Below are 21289 nucleotides of genomic sequence, written 5' to 3' on the forward strand. Positions count from 1 at the left end.
AAGTGTTTTTCATATACTTATCACCCCATACCATTTTAAACACTCTGCTGACTCAGATTTTAACAATCATGATCTAGTTGATGTTTTGCAAAACTTGTGTGCGGCATTTTCAAACCAGTGTATGCGCATTGTTTGTTTTGGTAGCATGAAAACTACGAAGGAATTGGCCAGGTAACTAATACTACCGCCATAACCATAATTTTAGAATTGATCGAAAAGCATATAAGAGAAATGAAATGATTTAAAACGGTATTTGTTAAAATCGCTGTTTTAAACAAGTGATAAATTTAAGTGACTGATCAGAGGCAAGTGAGTGTACATATTGAAAAACATATAACGTGAAATATATTCTGATCAATATTTTTCATTATCATATTGATGTAGGGGGACACTTCAACAATTTCTAATTGGGAAAATATGAACATGACTTTGGAAAAATACAACAAATTTCACTAGGTAGGGGCAGGTTAGCCCGAGTTTTCTCTGGCCCTGTCACCATGTCTGGTGTAGGGCCAGAGCGCACTACTATATGAAAACGTGGAATTATCCGACACCGTTTGGTGTCGCTAAGAATTTGATGCAAAAACAATAAAATCGGGTGTGACATAACACCTACCTTACATATATGGATAAATGAGATGTTTATGTACCCCAAAACACCCATTTAGTCTCATCTAGGTGTTTTATTCCGTCCGTATAGACCCTCACTTTACACTAGTCAAAATTTCATACTTGACTCGACGCCATATTGCTAACTATGTAGGTCGCGGTCCGCCTAATTACCCTAATCTGTGCGCGATGGAGCGAAAAGAAAAAAAAAATACAACATTTATTTTTATATATTTTACCGCTTATAATTTATAAATAATGATTTTTTTAATGGAATATAACATCTTTTGGGAAATAATCAACTTATTTTTCATAATTTAAACTTTGTAAGAAGAAAAACACAATAAATGATATGTGGTCTTTTCGGTCCATTGCGTTCCGATTTGGGTGGTTAGTCGTACTGTCACTTACAAAATGGCGGGTCAACAGTATGAAATTTTGACTAGCGTAAAGCGAGGGCCTGTACGGACGAAATAAAACACCTAGATGCGACTAAATGGGTGTTTTGGGGTACATAAACATCTCATTTATCCATATATGTAAGGTAGGTGTTATGTCACACCCGATTTTATTGTTTTTGCATCAAATTCTTAGCGACACCAAACGGTGTCGGATAATTCCACGTTTTCATATAGTAGTGCGCTCTGGCCCTACACCAGACATGGTGACAGGGCCAGAGAAAACTCGGGCTAAAGTGTACTAGTGGTCTAATATTTGGTAAGAAAGAAGTATTTTTTAACATATTTTTAAGAGTTTTTAGAGTTGTCAAATCTAATGTAAAGTTTTATGAATATATACTGAGTACTCCTTATTTTTGTTAGGGTACGTAGGGCCTACATGTAAAATATTTGGTTTGAGGGTTGCTTTGTGAGTTCTATATAAGAGTGGTCAGTACATGTATATAAATATTATCTCTATGCCAACTAGTTGATATCAATAAATGACTTGTGTTGATTAGTAATTGTCAAAAAACTTTTGTATGAAAATTTGAGAAAAACTGACAAACAGATAAACATTTTGTCTGAATGGTAACACGTGCACAGGTATAACATATAACCGGGTCATCTGTATCAAGAAACATGTTGAATACACAGGTTAGCCACATGCTTACCTATGTCTGGTCAACTTAATTATATTTGCATGCCTTTTTAGCCTAGGCTACCATCATCAGATGGTGGGCTATTCAAATCACCTTGCGTCTGTGGTCCTTCGTCCGTCCGTAAACAATTTTTGTTATCGCTATTTCTGTGAAAGTACTGAAGGGATCTTTCTCAAATTTCATATGTAGGTTCCCCTTGGTGCCTAGTTATGCAGATTGCATTTTGGGACCGATCGGAAAACAACATGGCCGACAGGCAGCCATCTTGGATTTTGACCATTGAAGTTTGTTATCGCTATTTCTGAGAAAGTACTGAAGGGATCCATCTTAAATTTCATATGTAGGTTCTCCCTGGTCTGTAGTTATGCATATTGCATTTTGGGACCAATCGGAAAACAACATGGCCGACAGACAGCCATCTTATTTTGACAATTGAAGTTTGTTACCGCTATTTCTCAGAAAGTACTGAAGGGATCTTTCTCAAATTTCATATGTAGGTTCCCCTTGGTGCCTAGTTATGCATATTGCATTTTGGGACCAATCGGAAAACAACATGGCCGACAGGCAGCCATCTTGGATTTTGACCATTGAAGTTTGTTAATCGCTATTTCTGAGAAAGTACTGAAGGGATCCATCTCAAATTTCATATGTAGGTTCTCCTTGGTCTGTAGTTATGCATATTGCATTTTGGGACCAATCGGAAAACAACATGGCCGACAGGCAGCCATCTTATTTTGACAATTGAAGTTTGTTATCGCTATTTCTCAGAAAGTACTGAAGGGATCTTTCTCAAATTTCATATGTAGGTTCCCCTTGGTGCCTAGTTATGCATATTGCATTTTGAGACCAATCGGAAAACAACATGGCCAAAAGGCAGCCATCTTGGATTTTGATAATTGAAGTTTGTTATTACTATTTCTCAGAATGTAGTGAAGGGATCTTTCTCTAATTTCATATGTAGCTATAGGTTTCCCATGGTCCCTAGTTATGCATATTGCATTTTGAGACCAGTTGCAATTGGAAAACACATGGCCGACAGGCAGCCATCTGGGATTGTGACAATCAAAGTTGTTATCGCTATTTCTTAGAAAGTACTAAAGGGATCTTTCTCAAATTTCATATATAGGTTCCCCTTGTTTAAAAAGTACTCAGGGGATGTTTCTCAATTTGCACAGAATTAGGGAGAGGAAGGGAAAAATATAGATCAATCTGACATGGAACCTATAAAGATCATTCAATGGTGGGCGCCAAGATCTCTCTGGGATCTCTTGTTAATTAATACGATAATGCTGTTCTTTTTGGCATGGGATGAGCATATATTAGTCTTATTGAATTTGCTCATGGTCATTCAACAGTTACTTGAGTAGCAATAATATACTTTGTCATTGATTTAAATAGGGAACTTGGACTTTTGAGAAAACGGACACTCTCATCATCTGGAAGCAATAAATATCCCAGTTCTTCAAGTAAGTTTTCATTATGATCATATTCCTATATTGTATATAGTTACAAAGTTCAGTAAAACCTGTATGAAGTGGTCACCCAGGGGACCGACAGAAATTGGGTGCTTAGACAGTTGGCTGCTAAAATCAGGTTCATCAGGACCACAAAAAAACAAAGTTTTCATAGATTTATTGCTTCTGAAAGAAATTGATGATAATTATATCATTTGATAACGAGGGGAATTTAGGTATGAGATCTAGGAGATAAAATCTAATGCTAAAAAAATTGTGATTTTGCAAAAATTTGTAATTTTGTTTATTGCAGTCCATCAATATTTACACATGTCTGTCGTCTACTTGCTTGATGTGCAAAGTTGCATTTGAGAAGCATGTGAGCATATATACAGGCCCATTTGGCCTCTTGTACTAGTATTGTATACAAAATGGTGGCCGCGCGCTAGTGCAGAAAACATAAAATGAGGTAAGATATTGATAGTCATTACATGCGTTTTTAGCCCACCGTCATCAGATGGTGGGCTTTTCAAATCGCCTTGCATCCATGGACCTTCGTCTATCCCTCTGTCCTTTGTAAACAATTCTTGATATCGCTATTTCTGAGAGAGTTCTGAAGAAATCTTTCTCAAATTTCATATGTAGGTTCCCCTTGGTCATGCAGTTGTATTGCATTTTGGGACCGATCAGAAAACAAAATGGCTGACAGGCAGCCATCTTTGATTTTGACAATTGAAGTTTGTTACCACGTTTTCCCAGAAAGTACTGAAGGAATTTTCCTGAAATTTCATATGTAGGTTCTCCTTGGTCATTTGTATTGCATTTTGGGACCAGTCTGAAAACAACATGGTCGACAGACAGACATTATTGCTAAATCTCAAATAAGGACGCCTCTACCTTTTTTCAAGGAAATAAATCTTTAACCGAGTGTCAAATGGTGTTCAAAAATAATAATTCATGTGAAATGTTTTGCTACTTTATGTGTTCAATTTTCTTCAGCAAATTAAGTAAGTGAAACACAAGTTTTCGCCACATTTTGTCTATTCCTACAGATGACATGTCAGTGCAAATTAAAGAGCACCCAAAACTAAACACACATACAAATAATAACTTACCATCTTTATATGAAGATAGGGTAAAAGACTTCATTCTTGTTGTTAACTAACTGTTGTTAAGAACAGAAAGCTAGTAAAAGACATTGTAAATCAATTACTAGGTCAAAGAAAACGATGTCTGATATGATTTGGGAAATCATCTTTGCCTATATAAATAAAACACAAAAGAGTTCCATTTAAACATAAATGGTGGAAAACACGTTCTCTGGTCTAAAGTTCAGCTGGCATGGTTTACAAGTTTGCAGGATTATTCAAGTGATGTTTAAGCTTAATATATGATACTGAATAGATATCTTCATCTGGAATATTTTTATGACAGAATATTTTACCGTTTCCACAGCCTTGGTTATTCTGCTAAAAGGTATAGTCTGTTTCATATATAACTGTCAATTACCTACACCCTGCGCCCTTATTAGGTCAAATATGGTATATTTCCCTCTTGTTTGAAAGTACTGGAGGGATGTTTCTCAATTTACACAGATTAGAAAGAGGAAGGGAAAAATAGAGAAAAGATCAATCTGACATAGAGTCTATAAAGATCATTTAATGGTGGACGCCAAGAACCCCAGATCTGGGATCTCTTGTTTATTGTAACGAGCATATGTCATACTATAATCGCGACATATCCATGCCTCATGTGTGCTGGGACAGTTTGTAGGTATATTTTATCCGTAACATTCTCACCAAAATTTCGAATCAAAGGATTCCACTGACGAATTTGATTCAAAATTTTGGTCAGAATGTTACGGAAAACTAGACTGTTCTAGCATACATGAGGTATGGATATGTCTAAATTAAATATAGCATATGCTCGCGACAATGAAAAGCCTATGTAATGATTGTTTTCAGTGTCTTACCTCATTTTATGCTTTCTTCACTGGTGGCCACCATTTTGAATTCGTATCTTCTGATCACGTGATTCCCCTCCGTGTATAAGTGAAGGTTTTCTTCATTGGTTGTTTTTAGAAAAGATATCAAATTTTTTGAGTTTGCTAAAGCTTACTATGCTGATAGATTTAAAGCAAAAATTATAAGCGTGCAAGTTTTGTTCGTATATTCAAGTGAAAACCTGTCACTTTATTAAGTTTTGATAATTGATTAATTATTCAATGTACGACTTCTTGATCATGATCATAAAGACCCATGAACATGCATTGTTGTTAAACCAGTAACACATTTATTCACAAATAAGCCTTTTTTTCATTTTTGCAGAATCATCAATTTAAAAAGAGTATAAGCTGAAAGTCAGGTTCGAATTCACATAATTATAAATAATTATTATAATTATAAACCTTCCCTTATTTAATTACTTTACTACTGAACTTGTGAATTAGAAGGATAAAGACAGAAATACATTCATACTAATGCAGTTATTTTATACTGTGTAACTATAGCAAAAACTTTCTTTTTTTTCCACAGGACAGCCATTTGGATACCTTATAGTTCTGGACTTTGAATCCACCTGTTGGAAGGAGAAAAAATTCCAAACTCAAGAAATAAGTAAGATTGTTGGACTAAAAATAAATTAGTATAATATACCCAACACAACAATGCTCCAATAAACTGGATAGGAAAAATATCTAATGCAGTTGCTATATATATATACTGTGTGTACCATATTGATACGGTAACAATGTACTTGTAATGCAGTAATGGACATGTACTAATTAAAGATACAAATATAATACTGTGTTATCATGATAATTTCAATGTTGCATCACAACAGCATAAAGAGCTAGCACCATATATGTATCTATCAGACGTTAGACCCTTGTACCTTTGCCCTGCAGGTGGAGGGTAAGATAAGAATTGTACCTATACTGCCCCTGTTGCATGATTGTAAGAGACAACTAAATTTGGGATCTTTTCTCTTCCCTATGAGGAAGGCTTTTGGTTCTGTACCCTGGCGAGACATACCAGAGTCTTTGAAAATGATAGTTGTTTCTCCTGCTTACCACTCATCATTTTGGAAGTGGGATGACTGGTTAGCCTGTTGTCAGTTTAATGTGACAGGGTGGGATGTTCTGATGGGTGTCTCCTGTTACATGCTTCAGTGAGGTAGCACTTCAAAGTCAGCATTATTTCCACGTTATCACAAGATGAACATAAACATACTGCAGCCTCCCAAAATACACATGCATACACCTCACTAATGTATCCTGCACATGGGAGACGTTATGAAATGATGTTAAACAATACTAAACCAAACCAAATCTTGCACCTCTCGTTTATATTGTACTTTTGCCATTTTTTTGAAATTTTACATTTGGTTATTTTCCAGTTGAGTTCCCAGCAGTGCTCTTAAACACGACCACAGGTGATATTGAGAGTGAATTCCACTACTATGTTCAGCCACAGGAACAGCCCATACTAAGTGACTTTTGTCATGAACTGACAGGCATCACACAGGTAAATTCTAAAATAACAAACCTCACTCAGGTAAACTAGACTCTAGAATGACAAACATCACTCAAGTAAACTCTAGAATAACAAACCTCACTCAGGTAAACTCTAAAATGACAAACCTCACTCAGGTAAACTCTAGAATAACAAACATCACTCAGGTAAACTCTAAAATGACAAAACTCAGGTAAACTTTAAAATGACAAACATCACTCAAGTAAACTCTTGAATAACAAACAACACTCAGATAAATTGTAGAATGACACTCCAAACAGGTAAATTTGAGAATGACATTTGTCACATAAGTAAAATACAAAATGACACACACCAGACAGGTAAATTCTAAAAGGATGCATACCACATATGGAAAACAGCTTTCTCAAAAAATAAAACTGAATGCAGCGGACATCAGCTTAAGTTTTTAGTCCACCGTCATCCAAAGTTCTTTATAGTTCTTTCTCAAACTATCTTGTGTAGATAAACCTAAAACACAAAATTAAGAAATCATATGTGTATAATAATCAACACAATACATATTGTAAATGCAATGCTCACCTTTTATTTAATGAAACCTTGGTAATGTAATGTCTAATACAATTGCATTGTTGTAATTTTCAAAATTTGATACAATTGCCACCCTCGTTATACCGCCTTAACTGTTGTGGATGAAATGTGGTGTTATAACAAGGGTAGACAGTATTTAAAATTTTATGTACATTTGTATGAAAACAAGACAAATTTCCTCTTGGACAGGAACAAGTTGATGAAGGAATTCCTCTTAGACTGTGCTTGAAGAAATTCTCCAAGTGGTTAGAAAGCCTATGTAAAGACAAAGGGATAACATTTTCACCTGTTCTGGGCCAACAGTCTAGCTCAAAGGCAGCTACGTTTGTAACATGGTCAGGTAAATAATATTTAATAAGATTTTTTCAATGTTCCATATTCTAGTAACTGTTGATGCTGAGTTTATGAATATGATGGTTTAATGTTAAACTTGTGTAGACTTATTAGCACACCTGTGGAACCATACTCATAAAATGCTATCTTCAGAGATAAAGATTTTCATACGAATATCAGACCTACATTTGGGTACAGCTTGTAAGATCTAGAGTTATTCCCCCCTGTGATTGCAGACACATTCGATGTAGCCAGGAGGCTTTTGGGACTTCTGAAATTCATTTTCATGACTATCTGTTTCATTATTTCCTGAAGGTGCATGTAGTATTCCCTTAAAGTCTGTAGACCACCTAATTATTGGTCTGCCAATGAAACCTGCAGGCAAGGCCAAAACACTCTTTAAAAATCTTTGTTGGTTTAACATTGAAACTTTTTTCCTGTTGATTGTTTTTTAAGTGCATACCTTTTTGTGTTTGTTGAAAAATCCCAACACTCTTACTAGATGGAAAATGGGGAAATATTGAATTAAAAAGCGCATAATGAATTGTTAGTCTACTGTAAAAACACTGGAACAATTAAGGCTGGAACAATTTTAATTGGATTTTCCTTTACATTTATTTCAGACTGGGACCTGGGTGTTTGTCTTTTCAATGAATGCAGAAGAAAGCAGCTGCTGAAGCCATCACAACTGAACAGCTGGATAGATCTGAGAGCAACATACAGGAAATTTTACAACCGTCGACCGCAGGGATTAAATGGAGCTCTTCAGGACCTTGGTATCACATTTGAGGGGCGGGAACATTCAGGTGAATGCCATACCAATGCATACACAATAGACATAGTGCACGTGATGGGCCATAAGTTATTTGCCCACAATGGCAGTATTTTAAAAACAAAGTTACTAAAGCCAGGGGTTCTTTTTTTTATTGTTGAGCAAAGGATTGCCATAAGGTAAAGACAAACATTGTTATTGCTTTTTCTTAAAAAGTACTGGAGGAATATTTCTCAAACTTCATATGTAGGTTCCTGTTGGTCCCAAGTTGTGCTTATTCAGTTTTTAATCGGATTAAAAAAACAAAATGGCCATCTTTTATATTGACAATGGAAATATGTTATTGATTTGGAGATTCTACCTTATTTCCTAGACTTCGTATATAGGTTCCCCAGGTTATCTAATGACTTAGAGAAAGAGGGGAAGGTAGGGAAAGATCACTCTTTCATAGGCAACTGATAAAGATCGTCCAATGATGAAACAGGTGGCCATCTTTAATTTTGACCGTTGAAATTTGTTATCACTGGAAGGATTTCTCTTTAACTTCATATGTAGGTTCTCCTTGGTCCCAAGTTGTGTACATTTGATTTAACAGTTGAAGATTGAAGATCTGATGGTGGCTGATTAGGGGGTCAGTTATTGGTATAGACAAAAAAACTCCTGAAAAGTTACATTGTTATTATAAGAATAAATGCCATTAATCAAAATTCTGTTAAATGTTAAGAACCTTACAACTGGACATCTGTAAGTTCTATGCAATAATTACTGCAAAAATAAGAAATCTATCATAATCTCATGAAATTGAGAGATACCATTAATGTTTGGTTGCTTTATTTCAAGGGTTGCATGATTCCCGTAACACTGCCCGACTGGCCTGGAGAATGACCAGGGATGGATGTATACTGACCACCACTAAAACGCTACAGCTGGTATGACTATTTGTTTGTGAACCACCATATAATATCATACAAAACTAAAGTGTGCAATGTGTTTTACTGCCCAGATAAAGGCTTAAGAATTAGTTTCGAAGATTGGTAATCATTATACTTTTACAGATTTTAAATTGATTTTTCTTTTAGCACATACATGTACTTAAATTTTATCCTGAGTAATTGTAACAATTTTTGTCTCACCTACAATGAAGTCATCTTCAACATTTCACTTAAAGTTTGCTTTTAGATCTGAAGCTCTAAAAGTATAAGTTCAATTTTAACCAAACTTAGTATATATAGTAGTGGACTTCTCAATACACTCTTAATTTATGGATTATCTTCCAGTCTGAGAATTTATGGGCGGGGCATATAGTGTTTCCCATGCCCGTTCCGTCCTGTGCTGTCCTCATGCAATGTAAATTAAGAAATAAATAAGAAATTAAAATGTTATTACTTTTGAATCATCTTTATTCAATGTATTTGAATTTTTGTGATATGAGTATGATTTTATAAAATAAAGCTTGATAACCTGTGGACCTGTTTGTTGTTTGTTACCAGATAGGTGAGGCCAGTGGTAAGACAGAATTACCTACAGCTGTGGACAGTAGTAGGACAAACCGTGGCAATGGGGAGCACTATAATGCTGTCCACAAGACCATCCCAACTGTCCAAGTCTTAAACAGTCCCAGCAGAAGTCCATGTCACAAGAAGAGGAAAACCGATACATGTGTATCACCCACTAAAAACCCTAGTCACAGTCGAGATATAGATAAGTTGGTCTCTAGTCCAAGGATTGCTCGCAGTAAAATCCCTGTAAGGTCCCCAAAGTCTGGAGACAATAGAAAGACTGCAACCACAACAAAACAATCCATAGTAGATCAGATTTATAGAGATCCTTCTCCTGAGGAAATACCAACAGGAAACCTATTACCAAGAGCAAGTGATAAAAAACAGCTCACTATGACGGGTCTTAGAACCAGGAATAACATTATTCCTTGTAATAATCAACAACTGAACCACACATCAACCAGAAATAACACAGCACTCAAAACACCACAGGGCTTCAAGGCAAATCCAAATGTTCAGGGTAATATTTCTTTTAAGAACCCGTCAAATTATTCCTCATTCAAAACTCCAATCCATGTTGACCACCCTCAGTCTAGGACATCATGCTGTTATTTGGATTCCTCCAAAAACTCAACAGGGCAAGAAAATATGACATCAATCTCTGGTGATATAACCCCAACCAATTTCTCCACCAAATTGTCAAAGGGCACAATAAGCAGTATGAAGGTAACACCACCTTTATGTAGATGTGGCAAACGATCAAAGAGACGCATGGCTCAAACGCCAGGGCCTAATATGGGCCGATTCTTCTTCACTTGTGGAGCTGGATCACGTCAAAATAATCCTCAGGACAAAAGGAAAGGCTGTGATTATTTTAAGTGGGAATCAACACTTGGGATAGAAACTAATTCTAGATACAACTGTTCCTTCCAAAGTAGCAGATCAAATACTAGCTTGCCGTTTAAGCAGGTCGGACAGAAAAGTAGATTTTCACAACGGAAAAGTCTGGGTGTGAGATCTGCCACATTTAAAACACCAATTAGGTAATTCAGTTCAGGTAAGGATGTATGTAGACATTTAGTATACCTGTAAAATTAGCAACCTGTTCAAACAAAAGAGTTTATAAACTTGTGTAAAATGTACAATGCTTAAAAATACTGTACCTTTATCAGGTATTTTATTTTTCTTTATCATTTTGATAAAAAAAAAATACAAGAAAATTAGAATTTCTCATATCAAAGTCTTAATGGTGTGTACTGGAATCTATTGGAAATCCTACAAAAAGTAATTTTGATTGTCTTTTGACATTTTTGTAAGTAAGAGCTTTTGTCAATTTTTAACAATGTTAAGTTGTGAAGTGTTTACAATCGAGTGGTTTTTATTGGCCTTGAAATAATTTATAGAACTTGTATTACTGTATGAAGGATATATAATTCTAACTTGATGGTGGAATTTCCCACCATATTCTCTAATATGAAAATAATTTGTATAATTATAAGCATAAAATTTTGAAAAAAATGGAGATTTGTAATGACTCTTACTGCATTACCAGTAGTTTATTAGCTCACCTGCCGTGGTGCGTTTAAACACAGACTTGATATTGGGCCTGTAGCATGCTCTGGTGAAGGGCTACAAAGTTTGTTCAAATAAATGACCTTTACCTTCATTCAAGGTCATGTTGGTCTAATAGGCTATAATCTTCAAACGACTTCTTCTCATTAACCAAGAGGCCCATGGTCTTGATATTGGGCCTGTAGCATGCTGGGGTGAAGGCTACAAAGTTTGTTCAAATAAATGACCTTGACCTTCATTTAAGGTCACATGGGTCAAATAGGCCATAATTTTCAAACGACTTCTCAATAACTAAGAGGCCCTGGGACTTGATATTGGGTCTGCAGCATGCTGGGGTGAAGCGCTACAAAGTTTGTTCAAATAAATGACCTTGGCCTTCATTCAAGGTCACATGGATCAAATAGGCTATAATTTTCAAACAACTTCTTCTCAATAACCAAGAGGCCCAGAGACTTGATATTGGGCCTGTAGCATGCTCAGGTAAAGGGCTACAAAGTTTGTTCAAATGAATGACCTTAACCTTCATTCAAGGTCACATTGGTCAAATACACTTTTATCTTCAAACGACTTCTTCTCAATAACCAAGAGGCCCAGGGACTTGATATTGGGCCTGTAGCATGCTTGGGTGAAGGGCTACAAAGTTTGTTCAAATAAATTACCTTGACCTTCATTCAAGGTCACATAGGTCAAATAGGCTATAATCTTCAAACGACTTCTTCTCAATAACTAAGAGGCCCAGGGACTTGATATTGGGCCTGTAGCATGCTTGGGTGAAGGGCTACAGAGTTTGTTCAAATAAATTACATTGACCTTCATTCAAGGTCACATGGGTCAAATAGACTATAATCTTCAAACAACTTCTTCTCAATAACCAAGAGGCCCAGGGACTTGATATTGGGCCAATAGCATGCTGGGGTGAAGGGCTACAAAGTTTGTTCAAATAAATGACCTTGACCTTCATTCAAGGTCACATGGGTCAAATAGGCTATAATCTTCAAACGACTTCTTCTCAATAACCAAGAGGCCCTGGGACTTGATATTGGGCCTGTAGCATGCTGAGGTGAAGGGCTACCAAGTTTGTTCAAATAAATGACCTTGACCTTCATTCAAGGTCACATGGGTCAAATAGGCTATAATCTTCAAACAACTTCTTCTCAATAACCAAGAGGCTCAGAGACTTGATATTGGGCCTGTAGCATGCTCTGGTGAAGGGCTACAAAGTTTGTTCAAATAAATGACCTTTACCTTCATTCAAGGTCATGTTGGTCTAATAGGCTATAATCTTCAAACGACTTCTTCTCATTAACCAAGAGGCCCATGGTCTTGATATTGGGCCTGTAGCATGCTGGGGTGAAGGCTACAAAGTTTGTTCAAATAAATGACCTTGACCTTCATTTAAGGTCACATGGGTCAAATAGGCCATAATTTTCAAACGACTTCTCAATAACTAAGAGGCCCTGGGACTTGATATTGGGTCTGCAGCATGCTGGGGTGAAGCGCTACAAAGTTTGTTCAAATAAATGACCTTGGCCTTCATTCAAGGTCACATGGATCAAATAGGCTATAATTTTCAAACAACTTCTTCTCAATAACCAAGAGGCCCAGAGACTTGATATTGGGCCTGTAGCATGCTCAGGTAAAGGGCTACAAAGTTTGTTCAAATGAATGACCTTAACCTTCATTCAAGGTCACATTGGTCAAATACACTTTTATCTTCAAACGACTTCTTCTCAATAACCAAGAGGCCCAGGGACTTGATATTGGGCCTGTAGCATGCTTGGGTGAAGGGCTACAAAGTTTGTTCAAATAAATCACCTTGACCTTCATTCAAGGACACATGGGTCAAATAGGCTATAATCTTCAAACGACTTCTTCTCAATAACTAAGAGGCCCAGGGACTTGATATTGGGCCTGTAGCATGCTTGGGTGAAGGGCTACAGAGTTTGTTCAAATAAATTACATTGACCTTCATTCAAGGTCACATGGGTCAAATAGACTATAATCTTCAAACAACTTCTTCTCAATAACCAAGAGGCCCAGGGACTTGATATTGGGCCAATAGCATGCTGGGGTGAAGGGCTACAAAGTTTGTTCAAATAAATGACCTTGACCTTCATTCAAGGTCACATGGGTCAAATAGGCTATAATCTTCAAACAACTTCTTCTCAATAACCAAGAGGCTCAGAGACTTGATATTGGGCCTGTAGCATGCTCTGGTGAAGGGCTACAAAGTTTGTTCAAATAAATGACCTTGACCTTCATTCAAGGTCATGTGGGTCTAATAGGCTATAATCTTCAAACAACTTCTTCTCATTAACCAAGAGGCCCATGGTCTTGATATTTTGGGCATGTAGCATGCTGGGGTGAAGGCTACAAAGTTTGTTCAAATAAATGACCTTGACCTTCATTTAAGGTCACATGGGTCAAATAGGCTATAATTTTCAAACGACTTCTCAATAACTAAGAGGCCCAGGGACTTGATATTGGGTCTGCAGCATGCTGGGGTGAAGCGCTACAAATTTTGTTCAAATAAATGACCTTGGCCTTCATTCAAGGTCACATGGGTCAAATAGGCTATAATCTTCAAACAACTGCTTCTCAATAACCAAGAGGCCCAGAGACTTGATATTGGGCCTGTAGCATGCTCAGGTAAAGGGCTACAAAGTTTGTTCAAATGAATGACCTTAACCTTCATTCAAGGTCACATTGGTCAAATACACTTTTATCTTCAAACGACTTCTTCTCAATAACCAAGAGGCCCAGGGACTTGATATTGGGCCTGTAGCACGCTTGGTTGAAGCTTCATATTCATATTTGAATAAAGAGGTAATCAGCATAGTATCTGTAGAAATGACCTCGATCAACTTCAAAGTTGCTGCCATTGGGCCTCTTGTTTAAACTTCTTCTCAAGTTTCCCCAGTGGGATTCAGCTCTAACTTACCTGAAATGATCCTGAGATGGTCCTGATGAAGTGTTGTTATTTTTTGGGTCAGTGCAAAAGCCAGAATGGCCTCCATGGCCAACAGTATAAGGGTCTTTAGAGTCAGTATTTTTCTTTAATCAACCATGGTTTACTTGTTAATTCTTTTAGAACAACACAAACTTCTTATTAATTGTTTAGCTATAGTTCACCTACTGATGTTGGGGTGGTTCACCTACTGATGTAGGATGGATTTGGTTCACATATTGATGTAGTTCACTTGCTGATGTAGGATGGATGTGGTTCACATACTGATGTAGGATGGATTTGGTTCACATATTGATGTAGTTCTCTTTCTGATGTAGGATGGATGTGGTTCACATACTAATTTTTTTAGGTTAGTTTTTCTTTTTTTAAGCTACTATGATTTACTTGTAAATTCTTTTAGAACATACATATACGTCTTATTAATTGTTAAACTAAGGTTCAAATACTGATGTACATGTAGGTTATATATGGTTCAGGTACTGATGTAGGATTAAAGTGTTTTATTTACTAAGGCAGGATGGATGTGGTTCACTTACTGATGTAGGATGGATGTTGTTCATTACCAATGTAGAAGGTGGTTCTTTAACTTTTTTAAGGTCATTATTTTTTTTAAGCTACTATGGTTTACTTGTAAATTCTTTTAGAACATACACTCTTACTTATTAATTGTTTAACTATGGTTCACATACTGATGTAGGAGATGGTTCACATACTGATGTAGGAGATGATTCACATACTGATGTAGGAGATGGTTCACATACTGATGTAGGAGATGATTCACATACTGATGTAGGAGATGGTTCACATACTGATGTAGGAGATGGTTCACATACTGATGTAGGAGATGGTTCACTGACTGATGTAGGAGATGATTCACATACTGATGTAGGAGATGGTTCACATACTGATGTAGGAGATGGTTCACTGACTGATGTGGGAGATGGTTCACTGACTGATGTAGGAGATGGTTCACTGACTGATGTAGGAAGTAGTTCATATTTTTATGTAGGGTGTTGGGTATTATAAACGAGCCTGTCCCATTAAACATTAGTTCTGTGTGTGTTATTGTACAGCATTTGTTTCTATTTTTGATTGTGACACTAACAAATTAGTTTGTTTTAATCAATCCTTTAAAATGGAGCTATGGACTTCTGACATAGTCATAATCATGGATTTTGATGGTGATTGAGAAACGATAACCTCGTACCATATTTTATTACGAATCAAACATGGACCGTACATTGAAGTTATGTGAACTGTATTGGAAATAAAGGAATAGAAATGTGGCTTAATTCAACATCATTTTGTTAGCTCACCTGATCCAAAGGGCCGGTGAGCTTATGCCATGTAGCCCGAGTTTCCTCTGGCCCTGTCACCATGTCTGGTGTAGGGCCAGAGCGCACTACTATATGAAAACGTGGAATTATCCGACACCGTTTGGTGTCGCTAAGAATTTGATGCAAAAACAATAAAATCGGGTGTGACATAACACCTACCTTACATATATGGATAAATGAGATATTTATGTACCCCAAAACACCCATTTAGTCGCATCTAGGTGTTTTATTTCGTCCGTACAGGCCCTCGCTTTACGCTAGTCAAAATTTCATACTGTTGACCCGCCATTTTGTAAGTGACAGTACGACTAACCACCCAAATCGGAACGCAATGGACCGAAAAGACCACATATCATTTATTGTGTTTTTCTTCTTACAAAGTTTAAATTATGAAAAATAAGTTGATTATTTCCCAAAAGATGTTATATTCCATTAAAAAAATCATTATTTATAAATTATAAGCGGTAAAATATATAAAAATAAATGTTGTATTTTTTTTTTCTTTTCGCTCCATCGCGCACAGATTAGGGTAATTAGGCGGACCGCGACCTACATAGTTAGCAATATGGCGTCGAGTCAAGTATGAAATTTTGACTAGTGTAAAGTGAGGGTCTATACGGACGGAATAAAACACCTAGATGAGACTAAATGGGTGTTTTGGGGTACATAAACATCTCATTTATCCATATATGTAAGGTAGGTGTTATGTCACACCCGATTTTATTGTTTTTGCATCAAATTCTTAGCGACACCAAACGGTGTCGGATAATTCCACGTTTTCATATAGTAGTGCGCTCTGGCCCTACACCAGACATGGTGACAGGGCCAGAGAAAACTCGGGCTAATGCCATGGTGCAGCGTCCACCGTGCCTCGTCCGTCCGACATCCGTTAACAATTCCTTTAAATCCATACTAAGGCCTGGATGGATTTTGATGAAATTTGGTCTCGAGCATTATTGGGCAAAAACGGCTCCCCTGGGGCGAGGCCTAGTAGGGGAACTTGAGGGTAATCCTTTAAATCCCTACTAGTCCTGAACGCTTGAATGGATTTTTACAAAATTTAGTCTTGAGCATAATTGGAGATAAGGGATATCAAACATGTAAACAAAGGATGTGGTTAAAAGTAGTTTCCATCCATCCTTTGTATGGTTGGATCCTCACTTATTGTATTCATACAAATACGCCGATATACCACAACGTTGGTTAAGTAACTGTCATTAGTTGTAGTTGTGTTAAGACCAAAATGAGCCATGGATGTTTTTTTTCAGTGTTTGTTTAGTCTCTACTTAAAACAGTTTACACTTGGTGCCGAGACTTCATCCTCTGCCAAGTTATTCCAAGGCAAGACACAAATGACGAAGGAAGACAATTTTATGACTCGTGCCCTGACCGGGCCTCCATCTCACGATCTATGGCACCAAATGGCCTAGCCAGAAATACTCACAGCTTAATATACCGCTGTGCCACATCCACATTCTTAAAAGGAACGTTTCCACGGCACAGTGATGGTCAACCCGATAACTTGTCATTATCATAGTGACAAGTCGTCTATAAGATGATATGAATACCTGGATCGCAATGTATAATTGTACATTCATCACCGTACAACTACGACAGGAAATTCGAATTTTTACCTTCAGATCACCAGCTCATATATATGATAAATGAAGTCAAGTCCTTGCCAAGGGTTAACTGTAAGGAAAATAAAACAAAATCCAAAATGTACCGTGAGGTCTTTCTGTCCTCTCCGGCTACTTCGGGCGCCTAAAGATGCCGAAGAGGGCAGAAAGGCCTTATGGTAAATGTGGGTCTTGTTTTATTTTCTTATATCCCATAAACGGTATAGACATTTACCAATAAGCCGACACACATCGGAATGCAATGACGACTTTTTTTCAAATCTTCCCATCGTATAGTTTTTCATCTGAAACCAATCGGATGCAAAGAGAGGCTAAAGAATCTGAAATTTTGAACATTTTAAAACCGGTGTAACGAAGAATACATTTATTTTGTTGAGGAAGTTATTCGTTGCATTTTAATGCCCACTTCAATGATGCGGACACGGATACCTCGAAATTACAAAACCTTGCAACCAAGAGCGCAAAACTCACAATAAATCAATCCCGCTCTTTTTATGTATACATTATTTGTATTTACAATATCATATTTGAATCAGAATAAATATCGAACTGTGTTGTATTATCGTGAACACCGCTGGTAAAGCGCCCTAACACCCAGTTGTTCAAAAGGTGATCTTATTTCTCCTTTACTATAAAATCTGCGTGCGTGTGTGTGAAATTATATCTGTGACATGATTATGTCCTCAAGAAATTTACAGAGGTTACTGTTTAACCACAGGCATGTCTGTATATAACTTTGAAAATATATAAATCCACGGAAATGCCTGTATATAACTTTGAAAATATACAAATTCACGGAAATGCCTGTATATAACTTTTAAAAAAGAAATATAAATCCACGGAAACCTAGGTATATTACTTTGAAAACGATATATAAATCCGCCTACACGCATGCATATAACTTTGAAAATCCACTGAAATTCCTGCATTAAACTCTGAAAAACGATATATAAATCCATGGACACCTAGGTATATAACTGAAAAAAATAGCTTTGAAAATATATAGAATCCACGCACGTGTGAATTTCCTGTCGTAGTTGTACCGAGAGAAATATAAATAAAAAAACATGTGTATATATATATATAGAAAATGTTTAAGTTGACGACATGCAAGTAAAATATATATATTACTGATACAATGTAATTGACAAAAGAAGACGTTACATTATGCACCTGAAGATCTAATAGAGTGAAAGCGCTAGTGCAAAATGTAAAGTCTTTTGTCAATTGTCAAATTTATATATATATATATATGTATATTATATCACATTGTAAATATATAAATTCACGGAAATGTCTATATAACCTTGAAAATATATGAATCCATGCACATATCTGTATTTCACTTTGAAAAAGAAATATATATCCAGGGACACGTACGTAAGAATTGTACCTGCTGCCCCCATTGCATGATCGTAAGAGGCGACTAAACTTGGGATCTTATCTTTTCTCTTCTTTCTTGATAACTTTCTTCTTCCTAATGTCTCCCTTGACAATGCCTCACTTTTGGCCTTTAGTTGAGCGTTCGCCGCTGTGAGGAAGGCTTTGGGTTCTGTACCCTAGCCGAAACATACCAGAGTCTATAAAAATGGTAGTAGCTACTCCTGCTTATCGCTCAGCATATTTGGAGTGGGACGACTGGTTGGCCCGTTGTCAGTATAATGTGACCGGGTGGGGTGTGCTGCTTGGTGTCTTCGGCAGTATGCTTCAGTGAGATAGCACTTTAAATCGGCAAAAGTTCCGGCCTATCACAAGGAGACTTAACACGAACATACCACAGCCTCCCAAAACACACATACGCACCCACCACACACATGCATGTCGCACGCACGGGAGGCCGTCCTTAAATGACCTTGGCTGTTAATAGGACGTTAAACAAAATAAACCAAACCAAACGTACTTATATAACTTAATGATTTATAAAAGTCCGTGATAAATCAAATAATGCATTTGCCAACTTTCAAACAAGTGTTATTTGTCCCGATACAATGAAACCCTGTGTAAAGCTTAATTTCTATTTGAATGCCATTCAACATCATACGTGGAAATTTTCTCCATATTTACTCTGCAACATGCCAAATAAATGAGAAATTCTAATGGATTAATCTTGGAAATGGGTAATGATATCACGTAAAGATGTGTTAAATCCTCTGTATATTTATTTACAAATCACATCGATTAAATGGTCAATTTGTAGCGTACAGCAGCATACCTGGTTATGCCCCCTGTTACAACAGTCACCACCTGGTGACGTGTATCGGAGTATAAATACCACAGGTACACAATACACTAGGTAATGTGTAAGGGCCGGGTGTCTGTCCGCAGCAATGGGAGGCATATTCGGTAAGTTATCCCGGAAACGTCAAATGAGAGTGTTGTTAAACGGGCTTGATGCTGCAGGTAAAACAACAACTCTATACAAACTCAGACTGGGGGAAGTCGTCACGACAATTCCTACAATCGGTTTGAACATTGAGACGGTGGAGTGTAAAAAAATACAGTTGGTGACTTGGGACATTGGAGGCAGGGGCTTCTTGCGGCCCCTATATAGAAATTACTATGCCGAGACTGATGCGGTTGTTTTTGTGGTTGACAGCAATGATAAAGTACGAACTGAACAAGCCCAGAAGCTACTTCTCGCTATCGTGAATGAAGACATGCTCAAGAAAGTGATTATTGTCATAATGGCTAACAAACAGGATTTACCCGGATCTATGACTCCAGAGGAGGTCCACGAGAAACTGGACGTGGATTCTATCTGTAAAACTCACACGTGTAAAGTGTTTGGTACCTCAGCCACCACCGGTGAGGGACTGTATGACATGCTCGATTGGCTTGTAGAGGCTGTCAATAAGAAACAAGCAACAGCGTTACTGAGAGGAAAGGACGAGTGTGTAACTGTTGAAAAGGATTCTAAGTCATCATACTTTACAACGCCTTTGTCATATATCAAACACGTGTTTTCAAAAGTGTAAGGAAAGTTAAGTTCGATTATATCACCAACGTCACAGTCACAATACTGGAATAATTTACATATGGCCATTTTTAGTTTAAGCTGTATTTTTAGCCCACCATCATCAGATGGTGGGCTATTCAAATCGCCCTGCGTCCGTGGTCCGTCGTCCGTCCGTCCGTCCGTCCGTCCTTAAACAATTCTTGTTATCGCTAATCCTCAGAAAGCACTGAAGAGATCTTTCTCAAACTTCATATGTAGGTTCCCCTTGGTGCCTAGTTATGCATATTGCATTTTGGGACCGATATAAAAACAACATGGCCGACAGGCAGCCATCTTGGATTTTGACAATTGAAGTTTGTTATCGCTATTTCTGAGAAAGTACTGAAGGGATCTTTCTCAAATTTCATATGTAGGTTCCCCTTGGTGCCTAGTTATGCATATTGCATTTTGGGACCGATCGGAAAACAACATGGCCGACAGGCAGCCATCTTGGATTTTGACCATTGAAGTTTGTTATCGCTATTTCTGAGAAAGTACAGAAGGGATCTTTCTCAAATTTCATATGTAGGTTCCCCTTGGTGCCTAGTTATGCATATTGCATGTTGGGACCGATCGAAAAACAAGATGTCCGACAGGCAGCCATCTTGGATTTTGACCATTGAAGTTTGTTATCGCTATTTCTGAGAAAGTACTGAAGGGATCTTTCTCAAATTTCATATGTGGGTTCCCCTTGGTGCCTAGTTATGCATATTGCATTTTGAGACCAATCGTAAAACAACATGGCCGACAGGCAGCCATCTTGGATTTTGACAATTGAAGTTTGTTATGGCTATTTCTGAGAAAGTACCCAAGGGATCTTTCTCAAATTTCATATGTAGATTCCCCTTGGTGCCTAGTTATGCATATTGCATTTTGAGACCAATCGGAAAACAACATGGCCGACAGGCAGCCATCTTGGATTTTGACAA

The 21289-nt window shown here is 37.3% G+C and overlaps 2 protein-coding genes across 2 annotated transcripts; both read left to right on the forward strand.

Moving 5' to 3' along the window:
• Positions 1 to 47: 47 nt before the first annotated feature.
• On the forward strand, positions 48 to 11424 carry LOC117325248 (ERI1 exoribonuclease 2-like). The gene is made up of 8 exons (XM_033881357.1): positions 48 to 171; positions 3107 to 3174; positions 5697 to 5777; positions 6559 to 6686; positions 7434 to 7584; positions 8201 to 8383; positions 9190 to 9278; positions 9840 to 11424. Exons 1-8 carry the CDS (start codon positions 122 to 124, stop codon positions 10893 to 10895), a joined length of 1806 nt encoding a protein of 601 aa, XP_033737248.1. The 5' UTR covers positions 48 to 121; the 3' UTR covers positions 10896 to 11424.
• A 7810-nt stretch (positions 11425 to 19234) lies between these two features.
• LOC117325277 (ADP-ribosylation factor-like) lies at positions 19235 to 20414 on the forward strand. Its single transcript, XM_033881392.1, has one exon. It carries the CDS (start codon positions 19693 to 19695, stop codon positions 20338 to 20340), a length of 648 nt encoding a protein of 215 aa, XP_033737283.1. The 5' UTR covers positions 19235 to 19692; the 3' UTR covers positions 20341 to 20414.
• The last annotated feature ends 875 nt before the right edge of the window (positions 20415 to 21289 follow it).

The sequence above is a fragment of the Pecten maximus genome, chromosome 1 (assembly GCF_902652985.1).
Source record: "Pecten maximus chromosome 1, xPecMax1.1, whole genome shotgun sequence".
Classification (NCBI taxonomy): Eukaryota; Metazoa; Mollusca; class Bivalvia; order Pectinida; family Pectinidae; genus Pecten; species Pecten maximus.

Excerpts from the sequence above, each read along its gene's own strand:
- LOC117325248 (XM_033881357.1), top strand. The coding sequence starts at position 122 with ATGCGCATTGTTTGTTTTGGTAGCATGAAAACTACGAAGGAATTGGCC. Across the intron at positions 5,778-6,558 it reads ATTCCAAACTCAAGAAATAA|TTGAGTTCCCAGCAGTGCTC; the intron begins GTAAGATTGTTG and ends GTTATTTTCCAG. Across the intron at positions 8,384-9,189 it reads TGAGGGGCGGGAACATTCAG|GGTTGCATGATTCCCGTAAC; the intron begins GTGAATGCCATA and ends CTTTATTTCAAG.
- LOC117325277 (XM_033881392.1), top strand. The coding sequence starts at position 19,693 with ATGGGAGGCATATTCGGTAAGTTATCCCGGAAACGTCAAATGAGAGTG.